Genomic DNA, 24,599 nt, shown 5'->3' on the forward strand with positions numbered 1-24,599 from the left:
CCCCCACCCCTTCAGTTTCTGTGCATTTAAAAGAAAGTCACTAATCCTCATGGAAACCCCAGTGGTTCTTCAGCATGTGGCTGTGGCAGCACCTTGCAAATGCCAGCAATTAATTCCTCTTTAATCCCAGCAGCTGATGAGCCCATTTGTCAGGTCATGGGATGTGGAGGCACTCTCCTGGGTTTTCCTGTTGTCTCCCACTGCCAGAGGGGATAGATGGGATATTGGGAAGGAATTCTTCCCTCTGAGGGTGGTGAAACCCTGGCACAGGGTGCCCAGAGCAGCTGTGGCTGCCCCTGGATCCCTGGAAGTGTCCTAGGCCAGGTTGGACAGGGCTGGGAGCAGCCTGGGACAGTGGGAGGTGTCCCTGCCCATGGCAGGGGTGGCACTGGATGGGCTTTAAGGTCCCTTCCAACCCCAGCCATTCCATAGGTCCCTGCTTGCCCATCTCTGGGAGTAGCGCAGAGCATCAGGTTTTGTGCGAACCCAGATTTTGGGATCTGGTGTGGGAAATTGCCCTGACAAACACAGGTGAGGTCTTAGCCTGGCTCTGCTGGTAATGACACAGCAAAGACATAAACCAGGTAAACACTTCACAAGCTCTCCATGAAACAGCAGTGAGCTCCATTTGTGACAGCGTGAGGAATCCAGTGCTGGTCTCTAGCAGTGAGGGAAATGAACTGTTAAGCTGTGCTGGAGACTTTGGCAAGGGGACTTTTCAATTGAGGATCTTGTGTGAATATTTGGGCATGGAGCTCTTGCTTGTCTGCATGGGAGCTCATTGTTCCAGCTGAGGGGAAATGAGGTTATTATCCCCTTATGGCCTTGCCTACTGATTTCTAATAGACCTGCTGAGGTCCTAAAAGGCTGTACTGGGCATTCTTGGCTTTGTGGTGTAGGAAGAGCTGCAGAGAACATGCGGGGATGGGAGTGGGATTGAGGGCTAGTGGTCCCCAGAGAGGGCCTGCAGCAGCTGCATTTCCTGGGTATGCCTTCCCCACCCCTCTGTGGGTGTGAGGAGGTGATGGGGATGCAGCCCAACGTTTGGCTGCCCCGATAGCCCCTCCTTGTCCCTCCCTTGTGCAGGTGACCAGCGCAGCAGTGTGGTCAATGAGTCCAGCAGCCTCCTGGGGGGCTCCCCGCGGCGGCAGTGCGGCCGCAAGGGCTCCCCGTACCACACGGGGCAGCTGCACCCGGCCGTGCGCGTGGCCGACCTCCTGCAGCACATCAACCAGATGAAGACGGCCGAGGGCTACGGCTTCAAGCAGGAGTATGAGGTGGGGACACCTCGTGCCAGCGTCTCGGGGAGCGGGAGGTAGGATGGACGGGGGGACATGGATGGGATCCATGTGCAAGGAGACAATGCTCTAGGTCTGGAGCTCTGGGTGGAGCTGGAGCTCACGGCTCTGGGCTGGCACTGTCAGCATGGGGGTGTCCCCAAGTCGGGACTGAATAGCTGACGCTGGCAGCTCTGGGTTATTTCTCAGCTAGAGCAGGTCCCTGAGATGAGCCAAACCAGCTCGGCCAGCCCTGTCTGCAGTGTGTCATCCCAGCTCTCCTGCAAGGGCCAGGCCTGCTCCTTCCTTTCCCTTTCCTTTCCCTGGGCATCACCATGTCACCTTCTGCCCTCCAGCACACTTGGCCTGTGATAAGCATGGCCATAGCCTAAGAACAAGCTGCAATCTGGCAGCTCCAAGACCATGAAGACCCTAGGGAGAGGATGCTGGGGAGGGTGATGCCAGGGGAGGGATTTCTTTCCCAAGAATTGTTGGTGGTTGGTGGCATCATGTCCATCCCAGCTGGCCAGGTCAGAGCACTCGTAACAGAGCAGGTTATTTCACAAGTCTGCCTCAGCACAGCAGCGGGGTCATTTCCTGACTCCTTGGTGTCCCACAGGTCTGGAGATTGAAGTTTCCCAGTGAAATTACTGTTTAATGCTCAGCTGTTTCAGGAGCAGGAGCTCTCTCTTCCCCCCCCCCACCCCCCCTTCATGCATTGGACAAACCAGGGCTTGTGATAATCATTAGTGCTCCTTGAAAAGCTGCTGTATGTTCTTGGAACTAGTAATTTGAAAGCACTCAGATATTATGGGAGGGGAGAAAACATGTAATTTCCTTCCACTTTCCACCTCTTATGCCAATCTATGAATGTCACTGTTATTACACACAAACCTGTTCTGTGCTGGGGAGAGAAAGGAGCTAGGGAGGTTTAGGAATAAAAAAAAATACAACCAACCCTAGAAAAAAAAACCGAAAGAGGCAGTCTGTAATTTGCTGGAAAATAGACTGTTTTGTGGATGTAACAGGAGTGTGTAGCTGGCAGAGTGTGCTGTGGAGGTGGAGATGAGGCTGCAAAGAGCCAGGTGTTGGGGTGGAGGGACTACCCTGTATGTCCTACTCCCCAGGGAGTTTTTGGGGCTGGGGGGACCCCAGAGTCCTGCCCTCAGCTTGAAATGTCCATCCTTTCCTTACAGAGTTTCTTTGAAGGCTGGGATGCTTCAAAGAAGAAAGACAAGACCAAAGGGAGACAGGATCATATGTCCACATGTGAGTGCCTTTAGCAAAGGCTTAGATACCCCAAACAGCTTCAGAATCCCATGTTCTGCAGATTTCTGGGCCAGAGTGATTGCTCAGAGTGCCCTGGTGGGTAGCAGGCACTGATGGCTCCTTGTCCCCTTCCCCCAGATGACCGTCACCGCGTGAAGCTGCACCCGCTGCTGGGTGACCCCAACTCCGACTACATCAATGCCAACTACATCGACGTAAGTGGGGACAGGGCCTGTGTCCTTGGGGCTCTGGGCTGCAGCACGAGCTTCCTGTGGCCTCTCAGGGTCTGTCCAGCAGCATTTGGAGGACTTCGGACAGCCCAGGGTGGGCTGGTCAGTGCATCTCTGGAACACATCATGAAGGACCTGCCTGATTTATTTGTGTTCATCAGCAGTTTCTGCTTGTTGCATCTCTCTCTGCTCTGCTCTGTCCCTCCTTCTCATTCCCTCTCTGCTTTTGTATCCTCTTCCCCCGTCACCTGCTCATGTGGCCGTGGATCTCCCTCTCCCTGGGTGGGGGATGCAGAGGTTGAGAGGACCAAGGGACCATCTGGGGCTCACACTGGAGTATCCCTTGATCCTGCTGGTGTGTGTGAATCTGGGCAGAGCCCAGCCCTGGTGTCCTCTGAGAGCAGTGTCCCCAAGAGTGATGTCCCCTGCCACCTCCAGTAATGCTGAGACCAGAGCAGCTGCAGGAAGGCTCCAGCATCTCCTGAAAGCAGCAGCAAATCCCACTTTTCCCTCCTGCCCAGAGAGTGTTGTCTGTCAGTGGTGGCCTGATCCCAGTGCCCAAGCGGTGTCCCTCAACCTGTCCCCTGTGTCCTTTCTGCCCTGTCTCTCCATGGCCTGCTCCAGGGCAGGTGCTCTAACCCCTCTCTGCTCTGTGCCTCACTAATATCTCTGATCTTTTTCTCTCAAATCTGTGTCCCAATGGGATCGTTAAGATTCGGATTAACCGAGAAGTAAGTAGACTCTTCCCCCTCTCCTCCCTTCTCTGCTCCTGTCTCCTACCAGGCCTCACCCTGGGCAGTGTGGCCTAAATACCATCAGGGAGAGGCAGGCTGGGAAAATGTGTCCATAAACCTGGGAATGTCCAGGGAATGGGAAAGCAAGGTCTGTGTGGCACCGGGGCATGGGAAGCAGGGCCTGTGTGCTCTGAGAAGGGGTTGAATTTGACCCACAAAAGTCCCCTGTGAAAAGACCCACAGGGGATGGAGAAGCCACTGTCACCTCCATGCGTGTGGTGTGGTTTAACTCTGCTGGACGTGTGGCCGGGGTGTGGGACACTGTGTTCACAGTCCCTCTGGCAGTAGTCTGGCTGGAATGTGCTCTTTGGCATGACCTTTTTAAGGGTGGAGCAGCTGGGATGGAGGAGGGGAGTGGGGCTGTCTCAGCACCAGGTGGCTGCTGTGCAGTGGGGGGGTCACTAATGGGGCTCTTCTGGCAGCCATGTGGTGGCAGAAGGAGCTGGAGTGGAGCTCGTGGATCCCTCAAGGTGCTGATAAAGGATTTTGCAGACCAGGGATGTGGGTTGGGCATTACATGAGCCTCTTGTGGGATGCAGGAGATGCACCATGCCAGGACAGGGTGTACTGCGAGTGGGATGGCTGCTGAACCTTCTCCTCTTCCTGCAGTGGACTTGCAGGACCTGGCCCAGTGGCTGTGGGGAATTTCTACCAGTTGGGTGTCTGGGAAGTGTCTAAAGGTCTGTGCCCCAGCTTGGGAATGATGTCTCTTCTTCCCTTGCAGGGCTACCACAGGTCCAACCACTTCATAGCCACACAAGGTGAGTCAGGCCCTGCCCTCAGCCAGTGGTTCCTCAGCTCCTGTGTAGCAGCCAGGTTTTATTCCTGGTGGGATTAAACCTTGCAGGAGCAGGAAGGGAAGGGAGGGGGCCAATGTGGAGGTGCTGCCACCCCTCCTGCCTCCCCTTGGCACTGCACAGCCCTGGGGAAAAGGGCTCTGAGGTGCTGTGGAGCTGTTTGTGCCTCACAGGCAGGAGGGGATGACATGGTGGCATTGGGCCACTGCCAGGGCTGGGTTCTGCTGGTTGTGCCCATCCATCTGTGGGGGCTTTTACTGTGTCCCACAGGGCCCAAGCAGGAGATGGTGTACGACTTCTGGCGCATGGTGTGGCAGGAGCACTGTTCCAGCATCGTGATGATCACCAAGCTGGTGGAGGTGGGCCGGGTAAGCGTCCCTGTTCCCATGTCATGCCATCCCATCCCTGCTGGAAGCCATCTCCACAGAGCCTAGCCCCCATCCTGTGCTCTTGTTGCAGGTGAAATGCTCCAAGTACTGGCCAGATGACTCCGAGATGTACGGGGACATCAAGATCACGCTGGTGGAGTCAGAGACATTGGCTGAGTACGCTGTGCGCACCTTCGCCCTTGAGAGGGTACGGCCCTGTCCCTGCCCGACCCTGCCTCGGGGACAGACCCCCCCTCGGGCACCTCTCACGCTCCACAGCTTGGCATTTATGAGTATCCTGTTTATTTAACCCAATATGGGGTCACCAGTCGCTCCTTCCTTTGCCTTTTCCCTGGCTCTGCACCCTGTGCCGGGTGAGCGGCTCAGTCCCACCTTCATTTGGACAGTGAGTGAGTGTTTAATTTTTGTGTGAGTGTGGTGGGGGAGAAAGATGCATTCCTCTCCTTTGGGATGGAGGTGATGTAGCCATCACTCTGCAGCATGGTAATTGGAGATGGAGCCAGTGCAATTTACCCCTTAATCTACAGGGATGTCAAATTACTGTCTGGTTATAGGGCAGGGACACCTGAGGCTGCTGCCACCTCCTCCTTTTTCTCCTTGGTGATTTTTAACCCTCTTGCAGCCAAGAGGAAAGAGCTGTGGGGCTGCCCAAGCGTGTGACTGCTGTGTGGTCCCATCTGCCTGGGTGCTGAGCTGGCAAAATCATGGATTCCTGAGAAAATCAAGCGTTTGAGTGACCTTGCCCTCTCACCCTTCCCTTGCAGCGGGGTTACTCGGCCCGGCACGAGGTGAAGCAGTTCCACTTCATGTCATGGCCCGAGCACGGTGTCCCCTACCACGCCACAGGGCTGCTGGCCTTCATCCGCAGGGTGAAGGCGTCCACACCGCCCGACGCCGGCCCCATCGTCATCCACTGCAGGTGAGGGCAGGGCATGTGTGACAGGTGGGGTGGAGGGGACCTTAAAGCTCATTCCCCCACCACGGGCTGGGACACCTTCCACTAGTCCATATTCCTCCAACCCCTGTCCAACCTGGCCTTGACGTCCCTCTGTGATGGCACCTGTCTGAAATGTCACTGCTGGGCTGGTGGCAGCAGGGGCTGGTGCAGGAGGACAAGCAGGCAGCAGCACTGTTTTGGGGCTGCCCCAGCCTGTTACTGGTGACAGCTCTGTCCCAGCCGGCAAAGGTAAAACAGCAATGTGCAGCTTGACCACTGCTGATGGTCCGGACTTGGGGTCTGGCTGAAGGGAGAGGCAAGGAGCAGCAGGACTGCCCTATTCCCAGGGTTTCCCACAGGGCTGTCCCTGCAGGGCTCAGCCACTGGAGCTGGCAGGACACGAGTGATACATCTGAGCAGCTTTGGTGGCTCTCTGTGCCCTGAGCAGGCTTTCCCACATGATGGGCTAATGGTTTTTCCTCCACTGGGCAAACCAGGAGGAGCTGATGAGTGGGAGGGATTTTTTATTTTTTATTTGATTTCTCCCTGTCAACTGCCTCATCAGCGTTCATTCACCAGCCAGTGTGATTAGTGCCCATAGCCTGTAATCACTGATAATCATGACGAGTGATTCATCAGCCCCAGAAATTAGTATTTCATTGGAAAAGACTCTGTAGGAGAGGAACGGGGGGGTGGTTCCATTCCTGACACATCATTGGAGGGGGTGTCAGACAGTAGGTCTTTGACTGTGACACCAGCCATGCCAGGTCCTGGATGTCACCACTGCTGGACTCGCTCTGGGTAGCCTGCTGGCCTTAGCCTTACCCTGAGGGTCTCACCTGGTGCATCCAGACCTGCTCATGCCAGGGGAGCCTCACTGCTCTGCCAGGGCTCACAGCTGAGCCCTCCTTGGTGCTTTTGGGCTGGGGACCCACGGGACTGTTGGCACTTAGATAGTTTAGTTGTCGGTTTTATTGCAAAAACCATGTGTTGTGCTGCCTTAAATTAAAAATGAACTTTAGACATGGGTGCCTATCTTACCTTCACACACCCTTGGGGCTGCAGCAGGGGTGTTTGGGCAGGTTTAAAGCTAAACCAGCCTCTGGAGCTGTGTGAGGTCCTGGCAGCCCTGCAGGGTTGCTGGGTACAGGATCTGTGTGTTGAGCCCTCGCCCACAGAGGCATTGCTCGGTGCCCAGCAGCCTTTCAGGCTGTGTGTGGATGCCAGCACAGACTGGGAATGTGTTTGCTGTTTCCCCCTCCATCCCCAGTGCTGGCACGGGGAGGACTGGCTGTTACATCGTCCTGGATGTGATGTTGGACATGGCTGAGTGCGAGGGCGTTGTGGACATCTACAACTGTGTGAAGACCCTCTGCTCGCGGAGGATCAACATGATCCAGACGGAGGTGAGCTGGCATCGGGGACAGCTGGAGACACCTGGGGCTGCTGTCACCAGCCGGCTCTGGAGGCTCAACCCTGTCCCTCTCCTCCCCAAAGGAGCAGTACATCTTCATCCATGACGCCATCCTGGAGGCCTGTCTGTGTGGGGAGACCAGCATCCCCGCCAGCGAGTTCAAGCCCACCTACAAGGAGATGGTGAGGATAGAGCCACAGAGCAACTCCTCGCAGCTGCGGGAGGAGTTCCAGGTGAGTGTCCCAAAACCTCTGCAACTCCCCCTTGTCCTCATCCTCCCGGTGCCCACCCCTGCTGGGACTAGGCAGGGCTTTGAGGGGGACACGTGTATCCGCAGACCCTGAACTCGGTGACCCCACACCTGGATGTGGAGGAGTGCAGCATCGCGCTCCTGCCCCGCAACCGGGAGCGCAACCGCAGCATGGACGTCCTGCCGCCCGACCGATGCCTTCCCTTCCTCATCTCCGTGGATGGAGACAGCAACAACTACATCAATGCGGCCTTAACTGACGTGAGTGTTCCCTGGGGAGGAAAGAGGCTGCTTCCTGTGGGCTCAGGCAACTTTTCATAGCAGAACTTCGTTTGGTTTGAATTTATGGCCTCATTTTGCACATGGGTAGGAAGGCTCATGGCAGCTGTGTGCAGGGAGGGAAGGGTTGGGATGGCATAATGGGGTCCTGCCACTCCTTCTTTTGTGTAGTAGCACCCTGCAAGAGCTTTTCTCCTGCTCTCATGAGCCAGGCACTGAGGGACTCGAGGATTTTGCAGTGACAGTGGAGCAGCATAGGGAGAGGAAGCTTTTGGGGGGTTGGTAGCATTAAGCCCCCCATGTGCTGCCAGCCCCTGCAGTGATCCTCCTGCCACTCCTGATGTAACTGGGAGGGCTCTGAACTGCTCCCAGAGCCACCATGCATCCCCCTGATGCAGTCAGCTTTGTCACCACCGGGTCCTTTCTATCTCCTAATGGCTGATGATCACAAACCAGAGCAGAGGATGCTGCAGGCTCCAAGCCCACACTGAGGGATGGTGTCGTTCATCACCAGCCCCACTTCCTTTCCTTGAAATGCTTTCCATGGGCAGCACAGGGACCCCCACACCTCAGGCATCTTCCCCAGACCCTCCTCGTCATGGCTGAGTGCTGGCACCAGGCTAAGCCTTATGTTTTCATGCTGTGGGTGATTGATCCTGCTGGATCTCTGTGCAGATCCCATCTCCCTGATTCCTGCTCCCACAGCAAAAGCAGTTTGTAAAGCAGAGTGAGCTTCTGGTGGTGGGGAGTGGCTCTCATAGTGCTGCAGTGGGATGGGAGTTTTGTTTCCAGCTTGCTTGCTGTTTGCATATCCATTTTATCTTCATGCATCACTGAGCTTCCCTTAATCTCTGCTGAAGGGTCAGTGAATGAAATATTTTTTATAGACAGACAAAGCCCTTTGGATGAAATTCTTGCTGAAGGGATAAAACCTATTTCCCTCTTAGGGTAAAAAAAAAGTCTCATTCTCTTTAAGTGCCAAAGTGGTTTGCTCAGTCAGTCTGTCCATCTGTGAGATCAGCTTGGCCTGTGCCACCCATCAGGGGTGCTGGTGCCAGTGGAGCCGTGCCCTGCTCCACACCCTGCTGTCACTTACACCTGTGCCAAGAGGAGGGTGCCAAGGCAAGCCTGGGCAATACATGGTAAAATCTCTTTCCCCCTGCTGCTCTCATGCCCCTCCTTGAAGGTGGAAAGCTCTTGCTGAGTGCTGGGGTCTCACTGCTGCCCACAGACATGGCCACGGGAATGGTTCAATAAGGTCATTTCTGTGAGCTCAATCAGGAGGTCCTGCAGCAGGCAGAGGACCCCCATTAGCAGAGAGCTGTGCTGATTCTGTGTCTGAAGAGGCTTGAGCCAAACTGTGCTAAGTGTGCCTGATGCAGTGCTGAGCTCAGCTGTCCCTTGGCAAACCAGCAGCAGGATGACCAAGGGGGGATGTATCTTGTTCAAAGCACAAACCAGAGATACAGTAATTTCCTTCCCTCCCACTTCCTTGCAATCTCTAGGATCTTTTTTGGGGGGGTTTTCTTCTTCCCCACAAAAAAAAAAAAAAATTGAACCCAGGTCAGTGGTTGTCTCTGCTGCTCCCAGTGCCTGGTGGTGGGGTGCTGTGGGTGGGGGTGATGCTGTGGGTGATACTTCCAGTCAGGGCCAGGGTGCAGAGCTGGGTTTTGGGGTCTTCTGGGAGCCACAGCTTCTGCTTGTTCTTTGCTCAAAGGTAGCATCTTTTCCCTCATTATTTATGCAAAATACTCTTTCCTGTGAGAGCAAAATGTGGGTGTTTTCATCCTGACCAGGCAGGGATCACTTGGATCTCCCCATCACCAGGTCATGGAGGAACTGAGGCTGTGCCAGGGAGACCAGCTCTGCTCAGGCATGGAGAAGAGGGTTTTGGTCCCACTCATCTGGTTGCACTGATTCTTTGGGGTGTGACAAAAGTGGCTCCAGTGTTACCACGGTGTCCTTACTGGTGCTCATCTTTCCTCTCTGCAGAGCTACACCAAGAGCGCTGCCTTCATCGTCACGCTGCACCCACTGCAGAACACCACCACCGACTTCTGGCGGCTGGTGTACGACTATGGCTGCACCTCCATCGTCATGCTCAACCAGCTCAACCAGTCCAACTCCGCCTGGGTGAGTGCTGCTGCCTGCACTGTGCTGGCTCGTGGGTGGCTTTGTCCTGCTCTGTCCCCATTGCCCTGACAGCGCTGCAGCCCCTTGCCTTGCTCACTCAGCAATTTCTCCTCTGCAAGAGGACACGAGCCTGTATGCAGCACTCAGGATTTGTCCCTGTAAGCACAGGGATAGCCAGTTGGAGGCAAAGAGGTGTTGAGCAGCAGCCCAGCCTGGGTGCATGGTGTTTGTGTTTCACTAACATTGAGTTGGCATAGTGTTGGAGTTGGTGTGGTGCTGGCTTTGAGTTGGTGTTGCATTGGTATTGACGTTGCATTGGTGTTGAGTTGGCATTGGCTTTGAGTTGGCGTTGGCATTAAATTGGCATTGGCATTCCATTGGTGTTGACGTTGCACTGTTGTTGTGTTGGTGTTGATGTTGCCTGGCTTTGAGTTGGCGCTGGCATTCCATTGGTGTTGACATTGCTCCAACAGGTCCACGTTCCCCGAGCTGGAGGCAGCTCTGCAGGTGGGGTCTCACCTGAGCAGGGCACAGGGACAGAATCCCTTCCTGCTGCCACTTTTCCTCGTTACTCAGCCCTGCCTCTCTCTTGCCGTCTGTTCTTCAGGGGTGTCTGGGTTACAATATTTAGCTGGATCATAAATGTTTACTGGTATAAGACCAACAGGTAATAAATCAACCTTGCCAGCAGGCAGCTCTGAAAGGTGACTTTGAGGGTACAGCCCTCACTTGAACTACGCCTTGCCAAGGGAAGTTTTAATATCCAAATTATAGTTCTGAGTCTGGAAGGCTCAGAGATCTCAGAGATTTATAGCCCCTATTAATAACCAATTATTCCTGAGACACATTTGCCGTGCAGTTGGGCCCAGGCCGTGGCTGACCTGCATTGCTAAATGCCCTGTGAAAGTGTGGTGACAAACATCATATATTTTGTGTTGGTGCTGGTTTCCCAGCTGTCACACTGTGAAAACAATCTCACCCATGCTCCAGGGACCGAGCAATCCATCAGTGCCATGATGGACACAGGGAGGGGGAGTTGCTCCCCAGAGGTGCAGGCTGGGATTGCTTTGGCTTGGTGGGATGTCCTGGCCATGGGATGAGGAGCACTGACATCCCACGTTGCTGTCACTGCTGGTGGCAGAGTGGCTCCTAAAGCCAGCAGGGCTTGAGAGCCAGCTGGGAGCAGCCCAGCCCTGCTCTGTTGTTGTGTGGGATCAGGTCTGTGCTGGAACTGGGACACAGCCCATCCTGCATCCTCCTGGAACAGCAGTGTCCAGGCAGTGTCAGCTGTTGTATCCGTGCAGTGTCAGGGGGCTGTGTGGGTGCTGGGAGTGCACCTGACCTTTCATCTCTGATCGCTCAGTAAGCTGGGAGATCCTCCAGCCATTGATGTTCTGAGTGAGAAATGGCATTGTGGTCCAGCACCCACCCTGGGGCCACCATCCCACCCTGGGATGCCAGCAGCCCCCCAGGTCCAGCACCAGCCACTCCCTTCAGGGGCGTCTCCTGATGCCCTTCCCTGTGTCCCAGCCTTCATTTCCAGTCATGATGAGCTGTGCTTCTCTCCACAGCCCTGCCTGCAGTACTGGCCCGAGCCAGGGCTCCAGCACTATGGCCCCATGGAGGTGGAATACATCTCGGGAGTGGCGGATGAGGACATCGTGTCCCGGCTCTTCCGAGTCCAGAACATAACACGGGTGAGCTGCTTTATATGAATTACAGAATCCCAGGATGGTTTAGGTTGGAAGGGAACTTCAAAGCCATGTTGTTACTACCATGGACAGGGACACCTTCCAGTATCCCAGATTGCTCCAAGCCCCATCTAATCTGGCCTTGGACACTTCCAGGGATCCAGAGGCAGCCACAGCTTCTCTGGGCACCCTGTGCCAGGGCTTGACAACTCTTTTGGTAGAGAAATTTTCCCCTAACACCCCATCTAAACTTCCCATGATGCAGCTTGAGGCTGTTTTCTCTTTTTTAATCACTTTTTACCTTGGAGAAGAGACTGACCCCACCTGGCTTCAACATTTCAGGGAGTTGTTGAGAGCAGTAGGATCCTTCCTGACTGCTGGGGTCTCCAGCCTAACTCAGCTCCTGCAGAGGAGACAGCCCCAGCTCTCCTCCTGCCAGAGAGGAACTTGTAACATTGCCATTGCTTCATCCAACCTTTCTGGAGTTCACAGCTCCTTGAAAAGTGTTAGAAAACTGCCAGAAGACCTTTCTCCTCCTGCCTGAAGCTCCATCTCTGTCCTGCCACACACATAGCACAGGATGGAGACTCTCCATGTGGGCACAGCAGCTCCCCTGGCATCAGCAGAGCCCTTTCCCTGCAGGATCAGAAGATCCACACAGATTTTTACCCTTTGTCAGTGTTGCATGGCTGGTTAAGTTTGCCTTGAATGAAGAGAAATGCAGGGCAGCAGGGAAAGGATGTTGTGATGCTGAGCTGTACTTGGAAAGAAGCAGCTGATTTACCTACAAATGCCAGCTGGGAGGAGATGGCATCCCTGATGTCTTTAAACTCCTAATGGTTGCCAAGAGGCTGAGGCCAGTGCCCCAGTGAAGGTCATTGGGCAGATGGGAATTAGGGAGCTTGGAAGGGAACGTGTGGCTTGGCTGACAGCCCAGCTGGGAAGGTGCTTCAGCGGTGTGGCCGGGGCCAGAGGAGATAAATCCTGATTATCTGAACTCTTAACACAAAGAGGGTTTTGGTTCATGCTCCCTGAGGCAGCATCTGGCATTTCCTGGGTGTCAGCACAAAATCCTACACCAAATATGCTCATCTCTCAGGTGGTAGGATATACTCTGGGCTAAATTAAAATGCAGCGTGATGGAAATCTCTGGATTGACAAGGAGATTCCTCCAGGGAGCAGATTGCTGGAGCAGGGCTGGGAAATGCATGGAGCCACTTTGTGCCAAGCCTTGCTGGAATGGAGATGGGCATTGGGGGTGTCACAAGTGCTCCAGAGCTTTCACCTCACTTCAAAACAGATCCCAAAACTTTCTTTCCCAGGCTGTCAAAGGAGTTTTCTTCTTTTTCAACTCCATTTATTTCTTTCCTCTTCCTCCTCTGCTTTCCTGGCTTGCAGCTGGAAGCAAAAACTGGAGCCTAGGGTGGTCAGGCCGTCACAGGCACATCACCAGCTCACTCAGAGCTCCCAAAAAGGTTCAGAAAAGCCCCTGTTTGAAATCTGCAGGTTAGAGTGGGCACCAAATGCCCTCAACTCTCAGTCCCCAGGAATATCAACTCCCCCACAGGAATGTCTGGTCCTGTGGGGAGATGGAGAAGGTCTGCTGCTCATCCCACTCAGGAGGCACGTGAAACTGCGTGGATGGAGCCCTCCAGAGCTGAGTGTCCCCCATCTGGCCCTGGCCCCCCTTTCTCCTCCACGTGCTCCCCACACATGAGCTGCAAGCCCCAGGTTGTGTCTGGGGGGGTGACCGTGGTCTCATCCCATCCCGCACTTGGGATGCTCCGAGTGCTCCAGAGCAGGAGTCCCACACCTGCCCAGCTGAAGCCTGCTGAGCTCTGTGGATGTAATAATCCTCCTGGATCCAGCTAACCAGATTAGGTTTCCAAACTAACCAGATTACCAGGTATTAAGCTCCCGCCTCCGTGGCAGCCTCTCAGCAGCCTCCTGGTTTACAGCGAGCACAACAGAACCATATCCCATGGATCTTGGCCATGCAAAGAGGAAGGTGTGATGGAGAAGCCTCGGGGAGGCTCAGGAGCTTGGGAGCAGGTTTTGGGAGATACAGAGAGCCCAAGATGCTGTGAGGTCGGATAAACCATGTCAGTGGAGTTGTCCTGGGTGGGATGGGGTGGTGGAACGAGTGTGAGCTGGAGGCTAGGGCTGAACCACCCGTGTTAAAGCAGCAGGAAAGGGTTTTCCTCTCTGCCTCTGTCCATGTGTGACAATCCCCTCCTTTCCTCCATCAAACCTCTCCTGCCCTCTGTCAGATCTCTAGTGGAGGCAAATGAGGGCAGCCCATGGGTTCCAGCTGATGAATTTTGCTTTTCCAGTTGCAGGAGGGGCACCTGATGGTCCGGCATTTCCAGTACCTGCGCTGGTCAGCCTATCGAGACACCCCGGACTCCAAGAAGTCTTTCCTGCACCTCCTGGCCCAGGTGGAGAGGTGGCAGAAGGAAAGTGGTGATGGCAGGACTGTGGTGCACTGCTTGTGAGTGTCAGCTGGGGAGGAGCAGGCTCTGCACAGCACTGGAGATCCTCACAAAGCCCTCACTGGGGTGACTTTGTCTCCAGATGGGGATATCTCTGCCACAACACGAGTTTTGGGTCACTTCATCCATGAGATGGCTGCTCAGCAGGGTGACACCAACCTGCCCTTTGTGCTGGTGTCCCACCCTGGGCGGAGGTCCCAGCCCTGTCCCCGCATCCCGTGTGTGTAACAGGCTCAGAAGGGACGTGGCAGGAGCTGTGCCACTCCCACCACTTGCTGCTCATTCTTGGGGGGGGGACAGAGAATCATGGAGTGATTTGGCTGGGAAGGGACCTTAAAGCTCATCTTGTTCCAGTGGGAGGGACACCTCAGGTTGCTCTGAGCCCTGTCCACCCCTGTCCTCCCAGTGGGATTGGCTCATGAACACCGTGTGTGTTCCCCTCAGATGGGACCCAGCACATTCACAGATGGGGAGAGACAGCAGGCGAGCCTTTAATCAAAAACTAATTACAGCCTTGTCCATCTTCGTTAGCTGAAGGATAATTTGAGAACATGCTTTATAAAGCTCCGGCATCGTGTTCTCTCTTCCTCTCCCATGTCCCCATTGCTGTTAGGCTTCAGGTGTGGTGGTGTGGGAGCAGGGGTTCAGCCCAGGATTTGGGGAGGTTCCCAGTGCCCCCGTGTGGATTGTGGGGCAGTTCCTCCAGGCAGCAGTACCACTGTGTCACCAGCCCAAGGTCACCCTGTGCAGGGCAGGAGGGACATGGTAGCTTCCCCAAGGTCACAAGGAGTTGATCCATGGCAGAGCTGGGACCCAAATGCCCAAGATCCAGCCTTGGTAATCCAAAAGGATGTTTTCATGCTCTTGGGAGGAGGGTTGGAGGGCAGGATCATTGTCCTGCCACCCCATGGGGCAGGTTCAGGTCCCCTGGTACAGATACAAGCCCCTGCTCTGGGACATCCCCTGGGATGCAGGGTTGGATAGAGAAAGGGAGACTTGGAGGGAGCAGGAAGGTGCTCTGATGCCACCTTGTCACCCCTGACATGTGTGTTTGTCCCACCAGGAACGGAGGTGGCCGGAGCGGCACCTTCTGTGCCTCCACCATGATCCTGGAGATGATCAAGTGTCACAACATGGCAGATGTTTTCTTTGCTGCCAAGACCCTCCGCAACTACAAACCAAATATGGTGGAGACCTTGGTAAGCTCCCTGTCCACCCTGACTTCTGGTCCTGGCACAGGAGAGGTGCTGGAGATGTTCACTTTCCAAAACACTGCCTTTTCCACCCCAAATCCTGATCAGCATCATGGGCGTCCTCATGCCAGCCCTGTGCTGGGCTGTGCTGGGAAGTGAGGCAGCTCCTCAAAGCAGCCTTGGGCTTGTCTTCATCCTGCTGTGCCAGCACAGCCTTGGAGTCAGTGCTGGGATTGTTGGAAATCCTCCCAGGAGTTGTAAGGCAGAGTCACATTAACCCATGGGATGCAACTGTGGTTCTTTGGAAGGTTTGTGGCGTTGGGAGCAGTGCTGGTGTGGAGTGAGATACATTCCTGTCAGAAATATGCAAGGGAATGACAGCACTTGGAGTGAAATGAATGGGTGCACAAGCTGCTGGGAGCAGCAATGGAGTGATGTGTCCTGAGGAGGAGGCTGGAGCTGGCAGCAGGTCAGGGCAAAAAGCCTCTGCCCTAATTCAGGCCCCTGATGATGGAACAGGGGAGGGAGCGGGCACTTGTCTGTCCCTGTGGTGGAGGGATCCAGGTGCCTCATGATGTTTTAAAAGCAAGTCAGCTGAAAATGTTTACCGTGTTTAGATTATAAAATCCCTAAGTTGCAAAATGAAATGGTTTTGAGGAGGGGATGTGATTTGCATTAGGAATTAAAAGCAGAGGAGAAGGAGAGGGAGGGGAGGGGGGAGCAGGGGGAGGGATGCAGATAATGGAACGATGATGTGACAAGCATGAAGCCACCAGACCCATTGGGCTAAATTGCAAGGGTATTAAAAAAAGGTAACACATTTCCCATCAGGACACAAGCCTCCTCCCGCCTCAAATGAACCTGAACTGGCTATTCTGGGAATCTCAATCTCCCAGAGTCACCGGGAGGCCGGATCCATGCCTGGTGTAAGGAGCTCAGCCCAGCAGAGAGCACTTCCTGCTGCCTGCGCCTCTTCCCCCTCTGTTTGCCCCGGGGGTTATTTTTATATGATGATAAATGGAAACAATCCCTTTCCTTAATCCAAAAAGCATTATGTGCTTTTAATCTGGGCTGCCGCAGCCTCCTCACTTTGAAGTCCTTCTCCCCCTCTGCCTGCTCCCACCTGGGATGCTGTGGCCGCCCACCCGTGTAGGATAACAGGATTTTCATGCCAGAGCTCAGGCTCCAATCCCCATCCTGCGGCCAGGATCTGGGGAGATGAGCTCTCTCCTCTCCCTCCCTGCTGTCACACCCGGAGCGCTCCCACCTGAGTCCCAGTGCCTGCAGCAGCACCAAAACCCTGATTTGTTTGGGGTTTTGCTCTCCTGGGATGGGCACTGCCACAGTCGGAGCTCTCCTGAGGATTTTGTGCTGTTAGTTGTACTGAGGGTGGGAGAGCACAGGAACAGGTCGTGGAAAGGAGGATGAGCCTGCCCTCAAAAGCCCCAGTTCAGGGATTTTTGTAACAAAACCAGGAGTCAGCCACTCTGGGCTTTCCCTTTGTGCAGCTGATGGGGAGTGAAGGGTGGGTGGATGCTGACAGTACCCCTGGATGTCTCACGAAAAGATGGGAGAGGGAGCCTGGTCCTGCTGGGCAAGAGAATTTATGATAAAGGAATGTCCTGGCAGCCAGGGTAGGGCATCTCCATCCACTCCAACCATGGATATTTGCCTGGGTGCTCTGCCCTTTTCCAGCCTCTGCTGAACTCAGAAACAAAAACTCCTTCATTTCCTGCCTAAAGTTTTATTGTGGACACCTCTGACCCCAGACTGTTGTTCCCACGTCTCTTCCACCATTTGATTGACACATGTCAGTCCCTGAGGTGATTAAGTTGCTGAGCCTCCAGTGCTGGTTGTATCTGGGGTGGTGAATAAAGGTATTTTCACAATAAGGGGATGTTGCAGTCCTGGTCCCTCCCTTGGGGCAGGTGAAGGTGCTGTGTGTCCCCAAATGCTGGATTTCAGTGCATGTGGAGCTGTGGGATCTGGGGCACCATGCCCCTGCCCCAGCAGTGGGTGTCGTTTGCCAAGAGTGGAGTTTTTCCTGGCTGTGGCTTCAGCAGAACTGTCAGGGGCCCGAACAGGCTGACAGGTGTTTCCTTAGGGCTGTTGATGTGTGTTTTTCCTCACATTCACTTTGGGAAACAGTTCCCTCAGGATCGTAACACCCTCTCTTCTCTCTCTGAACAGGAGCAGTACCATTTCTGCTACGACATAGCACTGGAATACCTGGAGTCCCTGGAGACCAGATAGCACCTGGCCACGAGAGGGGCAGCAAGGGCTTGTGTAGGGGCCGTGCCAACCGCGCTCCCCAGCTGGGCACTGTGTCCCTGCTCGGGGTGAGCAGGGAAACAGCCAAGGAAAGAAAACAGCAAAACCCACCAGGAAACTTGGGAGCCAGAAAACAAAAGGACGTGGAGATGTGTTGGCCACTCTTCATCTTCATCCTCCACTCTCCATCCTTCCTCCCTGGCCTGGGCATGTGCGAGTGGGTGGATCCCACAGCTCGTCCTGGGGTTGGTGTGTGTGGGATGCGGCCCTGCAGTGCTGCTGCGTCTCGGGAGCTGTTGGAGAGGAGGCCAGGGAGGGGAGGAAGAGGAGGCCAGAAGGAGCTGAGGCTGTTTCCCATCAGAGGAGGATGGACACTGGGAGATGTTGTTCTTTGGTGTGCAGAATTGAAGCTGCTCCTCGAGGAGCCCGGAGGCTGCCGGAGGTTTTGCCTCGGTGGAACTCACTCTGAGCCCGAGCAAAGGCCCCCCAGGAGCTCCTGAGTTTCTGCCCGTTGGCACCATGAGTTTGATCCTGTTTTAGTTCTGTGAGTTCTGACCCTTTGTGTATCCAGCCCTGGACAGCCAGGGGTGAGGGATGGGGGGCACTGGCCATGCAATGTCCTTCTGCAAGGACTAATCTGGACCCTCCTGGTGCTTTTGCAAAGTGTTGGAGGGGATGGTTCCCCAGTGTCTCCACACTTTCCATCTGTAGCAGTGAATTCTTCCTGATGTCCCACAGGCAGTGGTCCATGGGTCTGTTTTTAACCCTTCCTTTGTGCATCACTGCATTTGAAGCAAAATCCTCAAAATTTGGGTCCATCCCAAATATTTCCTGGATGCCACCCCTGGGGAGTTGCCCATTGATGCTTTTGGCTTGCTGGGCCTGGTGGGGCAGGAGGATCGATTTTGGGGTGGTGTTGGCTTGGGCTGAGCTGTGCCAAAGCTGTGGCTGTGCACTGGGGCTGGACAGGGGAAGGTCCCCACACTTCAGTGCCACCAGGGCTGGTGGCTGAAGGTACCTGAGGCATTTTAGCTCCATCCTGCTGCAGGTGGGTGTGAGATGGCACTTTTTCCATTGATGTTGTGGTAATTACAGGGATTCTGCTCTCAGGCTGGTTGTAATAAAATAAATGGCCTTGGGAAGGTGCATCCAGAGGGATCCGGGTCTGGGAACTATGGGGAGGTTGGTTCTGTCCTGAGGGCCAGGCAGAACCCTTCCCCATCACTTTTGGGGGGGATGGAGCAGAGCAGATGAGATACTGTCCTCCAGATGCTGAAGTTTCGTGTGGGCAGCCTTGTCCTTCATCCATCTGCCCCCTTCACACCCCGTCCTGTCCCCCTATCCCCCAGCCATGCCTCCCCAGGGCAGGGGCTGCTTCCCCGCCCTGCCTGCCTGGGGCTGCCACTCCATCACCCAGGGAATTCTCCCCAGGGAATCAGAAAGGCTGCACAGCTGAAATGGCTGGAGGAGCAAACCCAGGAGAGGTTTCCATCCACCTTCCAAAGGTGAAAGAGAGCAGGAAGAGCCATCGCTGCCCTCTGTGCCCTTGGACAATGTGCCACTGCTGTGGTGATGGGGATTTCAGCACCATCCCAGACCCTTGGTTCTGCCACCTCCTCCCTGAGGAATTCACAGTCTGACAATAACTTATTCCAAGGGCTATATGACATTTTTCCTTCCTTCTTTCCATCCCTGCTGTCTCACCTGCAGTGTGCCCATTCTGTCTTGTCACCAAAAGGTCTTTTTTACTCCCAAATGGTCCAGTAACACCAGTACCTGGCTACACTAATACTTACACTGGGATAAATTTGTGTCCTTTTCCCAGTCCCCATCTCTCCATAGACCTGCCTGTGCTGTCCTAGGGAAGGTGCTGCATGCTGGGTGCAGAAGTTGTTTGGTTTTGGATAAAAACAGCTGAGCTGAGCCTCCGAAATCCCTGGGAATGGGATGGGATGCTCTGGGGTCTGTCCAGCCCGGGGAGCTGGAGGAATGCTGCTGCCTGGGCCACCCACATCCTCCCTGCAGTCCAGAGGGAGGGAGCATCCCACAGGGCTCTGCAGGTAAAGTATTGCCAGAAACAGGAAAAGGAGGAGAGAAACCCCACTTAGTCCAACAGAGACTGGAGGAGTTGTATATATGTTTTAAAATCAAGATTTTTTTCCTTTTTATTTTCTTTTGATACCTCCTTGCTGGGTGTCTGTGGGTTTTTAGGGCATCTCTGGTGAAAGGCGGATTTTGAAATCCAAGTGCTATAAAACCCAACCCATCTCCAGCTTCTACTGACGTGCTCCTCTGACACGAGGCAAGGACATCCTGTACATAGAAATATATATATAGAAATCTATATATAAAAATATAAATACTGTTCTTAAGATGGATAATGTTTATTGGTATTACAGACTGGAGTGGTGCTTTTTTTTTTTTTTAATAAAAACAAAACAAAACAAAAAAAATTAAAACCCAAGAAAAACACCAAATTGGAAAAGTTTTGTCTATATGCAAAGTGCTCCTAAAAGATGGCAGCATCCCAGAGCTGGTGCCAAAGGGACTTGGGACTGTGAGGCAGCTCCACCATGGACGAGGATGGAGCAGTGGGACCGAGGGAGGGACATGTCTGATGTGGATTGTACCACACACCTCCAGCTGTTGTTAACGTTTTTTTATTATTTTGTTATTATTTTTGGCTTTCTTTCCTTTTAAAAAAATCAGTTGCATAAATAAATGTTCCAAATTTGTGATGGCCTCTGGAGTTCTTTCCTGGCTCTGAGCTGGGAGCTGTGATGTGGGGAGCCCTGAGGTGCAGAAAAGGGCTCTGAGGCTATCTTTTAAAGGGTATTTTTGGGAATAGATTTGCAGGGCCAGGTTCCTACAAATCCCCATGGCACAGAGGAGATGGGGTTGCTTTGTGCTTCCAGAGCTTTGCTGTTGGTGCTTTCCTGGAGATCTCGGCCGGGGCAGGGTTACCAGCCACCCTGGCTGCCCACAGCTTCTGATAGGGCTTCCCCCTTGCTGGAAGAGGTGGTGTGGAAGAAAAAGAGTGCCAGAGCATTTCCCAGCTGGGAAATGAAGTCCTGCTGTAAGGAGAGCCTTCAGGAAAAGTTCCTGCATAGTCTTCAGTGATTTATTTATTACAAAGCAGCCTTCAGTTAAATGTGTTGTGATATGGAACACTTCCACTAACACTTGAGTCTTAATTTAATGGAGACCAAGGAAAAAAATCTAATTTACTTGTCAGGATTGTTTTTCATCTTTAATTAAGGCTCATGAAGGAAGCTGTAATTACACTTTACTGGTAAATAATAAAAATGGGGATCATGCAAATTAAAACCAAGTCCTGCCCTTGGGAAGGGCTCTGGGTGTGTGGGTTCAGCCCTGGCAGGGTGTCCCTGGGGCTCAGCTCTGTGTCCCCAGGGCTGTTTGGAGGGCAGGGTGGGCTCAGACTGGTCTGAAGAGTGACAGCAGCTGCTCCCAGCAGGAACCAAGAATTGTGGCTGGCTAAGGTGAAAACGGGAGCAGTTCTGTGGGGACAAGGCTGGTGGCCACTGGGTTTGGTGCTTCTCCGAGGCCCTGGGAGCTCAGGGGCAGTGGCATCAGTGTCCTTCCTTACTTCATTCCTGCATCTTCTGGAAGAGTCATGGCCAGCCCAGAGAGCCAACAGGGCCTCAGAGCCAGGACAGCAGCAGAAGTTCAGGTGCTCATCCCGTGGAGATGTCCTGTGGAGATGTCCTTCTGTCCCACCTCGGATGCATCAGCATGTCCTGGTGAGTAACCTGTTGGGGGCAGCTGGGGATGGGATGGGATGGGACCCCTCTCCCTGTTTTGCAGAGCTAGGAGAGCTTGGCATGGGCATGGCTTGAGGCATTCGGGTCCTGCTGCTGCTCTGCCAGGCCTGGACAGATCAGAGCCCCTTAAAGGGAGCACTTTACATGTCAATAACCAATCCAAATACGAGTCCAGTGCCTAACTCTTGGCTCTTGGCAATTGCTTGCCAGCTCAACACCTCCTTTGTGCTGTTACCTGCAGCACACATGCCCAGTAGAGCTGGTAAGAATTTCCCTAAGCCAATGTCATGGTATTGTTGGAGGTGACCTGGGCGCTCTCATTCCATCCACAGGCTCGTTCCCTAATCCTGGCTGACAGCACTGGAAGTGTTGGAGAGTTCAGCTCTAGCCCAGGAGGCATCCAGCAGCTGCTACAGAGGTGGCAGGTGGGGACCCCTGTCCCACCCCTCTCCACCTGCCCAGCGGGGCCGGTGTTCCCAGTGGATGCTCAGCTTTGTCCTCACCGGCCCCACTGTGGCCATCCTGCCCCTGGAGATCCCACAGCCCCAAAACCCCTGCAGGACACAGGGAGTGTTGTCAGGAGGGTGCCCAGATCTCACCCACCCCGGTATGGAGAGCCATGACCAAGGCTGCCAAAGGAATGGTGGGTAGGGTTTCCTCTTCCTCTCTTCCTTCAGGGGAAGCCAGACCCTTCCCAGGGTGGGGGTCCCACCTGGAGCCCCCATCCCTGTCCCTCCCAGCAGCTTATGGCACTTCAGCCTCTAAAGTTTGGGCTTGTTCCTTTTGATGTGGCGTTTTGGAAGCTGCCTTGAGCCAAGGGGCAGGGCAGAGGCAGGGCTGAGAGAGGCTGTGCTAAACCCTCCTGATTAACCTTGGCAGATTAATTCATTAAAACAAAACCAAATTCAGTTAATTCCGGTGGCCCATTTATCACCTGGGATGTCCCTGCAAGGCCAAGAGCTGCCGTGGCTCAGGCTGGGCTCATCCTCATCCCCGCTCTGACCCCTGTCCTGCCTGCGGGGCTGGACCGGGACAGACCCAGCCCACTGCTGGCCCCGGGGCTGGGCCACACGCCCATCCCTCAGGCACCAGCGTGGGGAAGGCTGGCTGGGGGGGATGACCCTGTTCCCATGGACAGCCCGGGGCTCTTCATCCAAGCGGGCACAGGAAGCAGAGGCTGAAGAGCCCCATGCAGGGATGTGCCCGTCTCCCCAAGCCACGGTCCGGTGGCACGGACACTGTGCTCTCCACTGGCCTCTCCAATGCTCCGAGTCCTGTAGGAGAATTTGTTTAAGCAGCCTTAACTGGGCTGTAATCTCTATGCTGCTCATGTCACCTCTAAATGTTCCATCCAAAGGCTCAATGGGAAGAATTTATATTTTGAAATAAATATTTCCTCACGGTGTGCAAAATATCTAATCATGTATTTATCCTTAAGTACTTCCAAAAGTCAACATAATTATTCCAGTCCCATTAAGTTTAATTTGCAGTAAATTATGCATTTAGCTTTAAGTTGAGGTTGTTGGTTAGAGTCAAGATAAAGCTCTTGCTATTTATAAAGCAGTATTTCAGCATGGATACAAAACACAAATGCTTGGACAAGAAAATCCTGCTCTGGAAGTTTGGGGAGAATTTCAAATAGGGAGGTTAACAAAAATATCTGTAGAGTGTCTAATCACAGATCTGTGAGCACACTCAGTCAACTAAAATGAACTCCAAAACAGCTCCTGGAGAGCTGGGCTGCCAAAACAACTTTCCTCTGGCTAAAAAATTTGATTTTTTTTTTCAGGATATGGTTTGGAAAAACAACTTAATCATTTAACTTTCCTCTTAGTGTCATGTCTTTGAGGTTCACAGGACAGGGAAGGTGTTCCCACTGAAGGAGGTGGAACAGTTTTAACCTATGATTTACCTGTGGTCTTAGGTGTCTCTGCAGATTAACAGCAGCAGGGAATTGTCTCCCCCTTCCTGAGCAGCCTGGGGCCCTTGGGGTCCATGGGGGATCTCTGACAGACACGATGGGGGCTCAGTCAGAGCGTTAATGGCTCTGCACCCAGGTCTCCATGTGCCAGGCCCTCTGCATTTCAGGGTCAATGGCCAAGTGACAATTTTTTCCAGTCCCAGGAGGTGAAGGAAGTGATGGGAGGACCTTCAATCCCAGAGAAACTGTGTTGGTGAAGCCAATGGACTGAGAAATGCCCGTTGGAGTTTCTTGGCATCTCTGACCCACTGGTAGGCTGGAGGATCGTCCTTCAGGTAAGGCAAGAGTGGAGTTTGCCAGCAGTTTGTTGTGCATGGTCTAGAGAAGATCTCTCAGTGCTTCACCTCTCCCTTCCTAAACCCAGCCTGCCTTTACCTGAACCGCAGTGCTTGGGCTGCTGCCCTGCGTGTGGCATCCTGGGGAAGGGCTGAGGCAGCCCCTGTGCCGGGCAGAGCACCTCCCAGCACTCCCTTCCACTTGGGGACGATGGTGCTGCGTCCCCCTGCCCTGCCCTGCCCTGCTGGGCTCTGCCAGAGCTCCTGGGCAGGGACAGTGCTGTGCCGGCAGGGACAGTGCTGTGCCAGCACGGCAGGGCGCACTCAGGGCACCTGGGCTGCTGCTGCTGCCTGGCACAGGGCTCAGCTGGGTGCTGGAGCTGCCAGAACTCTAAAGAGGAGGCACCGAGCCTGGCTCTGGAGGTGGCTGCTGTCCCCCCTGGTGACAGTGGCCGCAGTGGTGCCAGGTGCTGGCAGAGCCTAAATCCACTGACAGCCCAGCACGAACACCTCGGTGCCCGGTTGATCCAGCCCCTGCCATTCCGGAATGGAAGGTGTTTAAACAGCAGCACAAAGGGAATATGGAGCAGCTCATCTCTCCCCGCTCCATGGGACACTCAAGGAGCTTTCAAGAGGGATTGGCTGACTTGGTATCTCCAGGATTTCTGTTTTTACAAAATCAGATTCATTAGAAATGTCTGGCTGGGAACTAGATCCCATAGTCTGATTTTTTCCTCAGGATTTATGCCAAGAAGTGTTTAGGTCATGGCAGGGAGGCTGGATGGCTGTGGGAAGGACTGGGACGGGGAAGGCTGTCCCTGAGGATGTGCTGGTAGCTCTGCAGACCCCTGGGAATTCACTGGTTCTGGCAATGGAGGCTGTTGGGGTGGGATTCAGAAAGCTTTTGCTCCTAGGAAGGATTAGAAAGTGTAAGAGCTTTTCCTATGTAGGCCTGGACTGACATCCTGCTGTGCACGCACTCCAGATTCCCTGGATCTCACTTCTACCTCCCCTGCATCTCACTCTGTGGAGGTGGAAGAGCATCAGGGGGTCAGACAGGAGCCTTCTCTGAAACAGGGACTTAAGCACTGAAATGTAGAAACTTTTCCAGAACCATTTCACAGCAAATTTCACACCTTGATTTG

General features: G+C 54.0%; 1 protein-coding gene across 2 annotated transcripts in view; it reads left to right on the plus strand.

Moving 5' to 3' along the window:
* PTPRU (protein tyrosine phosphatase receptor type U) overlaps nt 1–20,151 on the plus strand; it is a 57,257-nt gene extending 37,106 nt beyond the window's left edge. The window contains exons 16-31 of one of the 2 annotated variants that reach the window (XM_041479339.1): nt 1,087–1,277; nt 2,474–2,546; nt 2,685–2,761; nt 3,490–3,507; nt 4,295–4,331; nt 4,638–4,735; nt 4,827–4,943; nt 5,521–5,675; nt 6,964–7,099; nt 7,191–7,340; nt 7,445–7,618; nt 9,629–9,769; nt 11,341–11,466; nt 13,794–13,951; nt 15,016–15,151; nt 17,336–20,151. In XM_041479339.1, coding sequence (XP_041335273.1) covers nt 1,087–1,277; nt 2,474–2,546; nt 2,685–2,761; nt 3,490–3,507; nt 4,295–4,331; nt 4,638–4,735; nt 4,827–4,943; nt 5,521–5,675; nt 6,964–7,099; nt 7,191–7,340; nt 7,445–7,618; nt 9,629–9,769; nt 11,341–11,466; nt 13,794–13,951; nt 15,016–15,151; nt 17,336–17,398 — 1,850 coding nt within the window. In that variant the 3' untranslated portion in view covers nt 17,399–20,151. The remainder of the gene's footprint in view (nt 1–1,086; nt 1,278–2,473; nt 2,547–2,684; nt 2,762–3,489; nt 3,508–4,294; nt 4,332–4,637; nt 4,736–4,826; nt 4,944–5,520; nt 5,676–6,963; nt 7,100–7,190; nt 7,341–7,444; nt 7,619–9,628; nt 9,770–11,340; nt 11,467–13,793; nt 13,952–15,015; nt 15,152–17,335) is intronic. The other variant, XM_041479340.1, reaches the window with a different exon arrangement.
* The last annotated feature ends 4,448 nt before the right edge of the window (nt 20,152–24,599 follow it).

The sequence above is a fragment of the Pyrgilauda ruficollis genome, unplaced genomic scaffold, assembly GCF_017590135.1.
Source record: "Pyrgilauda ruficollis isolate IOZ18807 unplaced genomic scaffold, ASM1759013v1 scaffold48, whole genome shotgun sequence".
In the NCBI taxonomy this organism is placed as follows: Eukaryota; Metazoa; Chordata; class Aves; order Passeriformes; family Passeridae; genus Pyrgilauda; species Pyrgilauda ruficollis.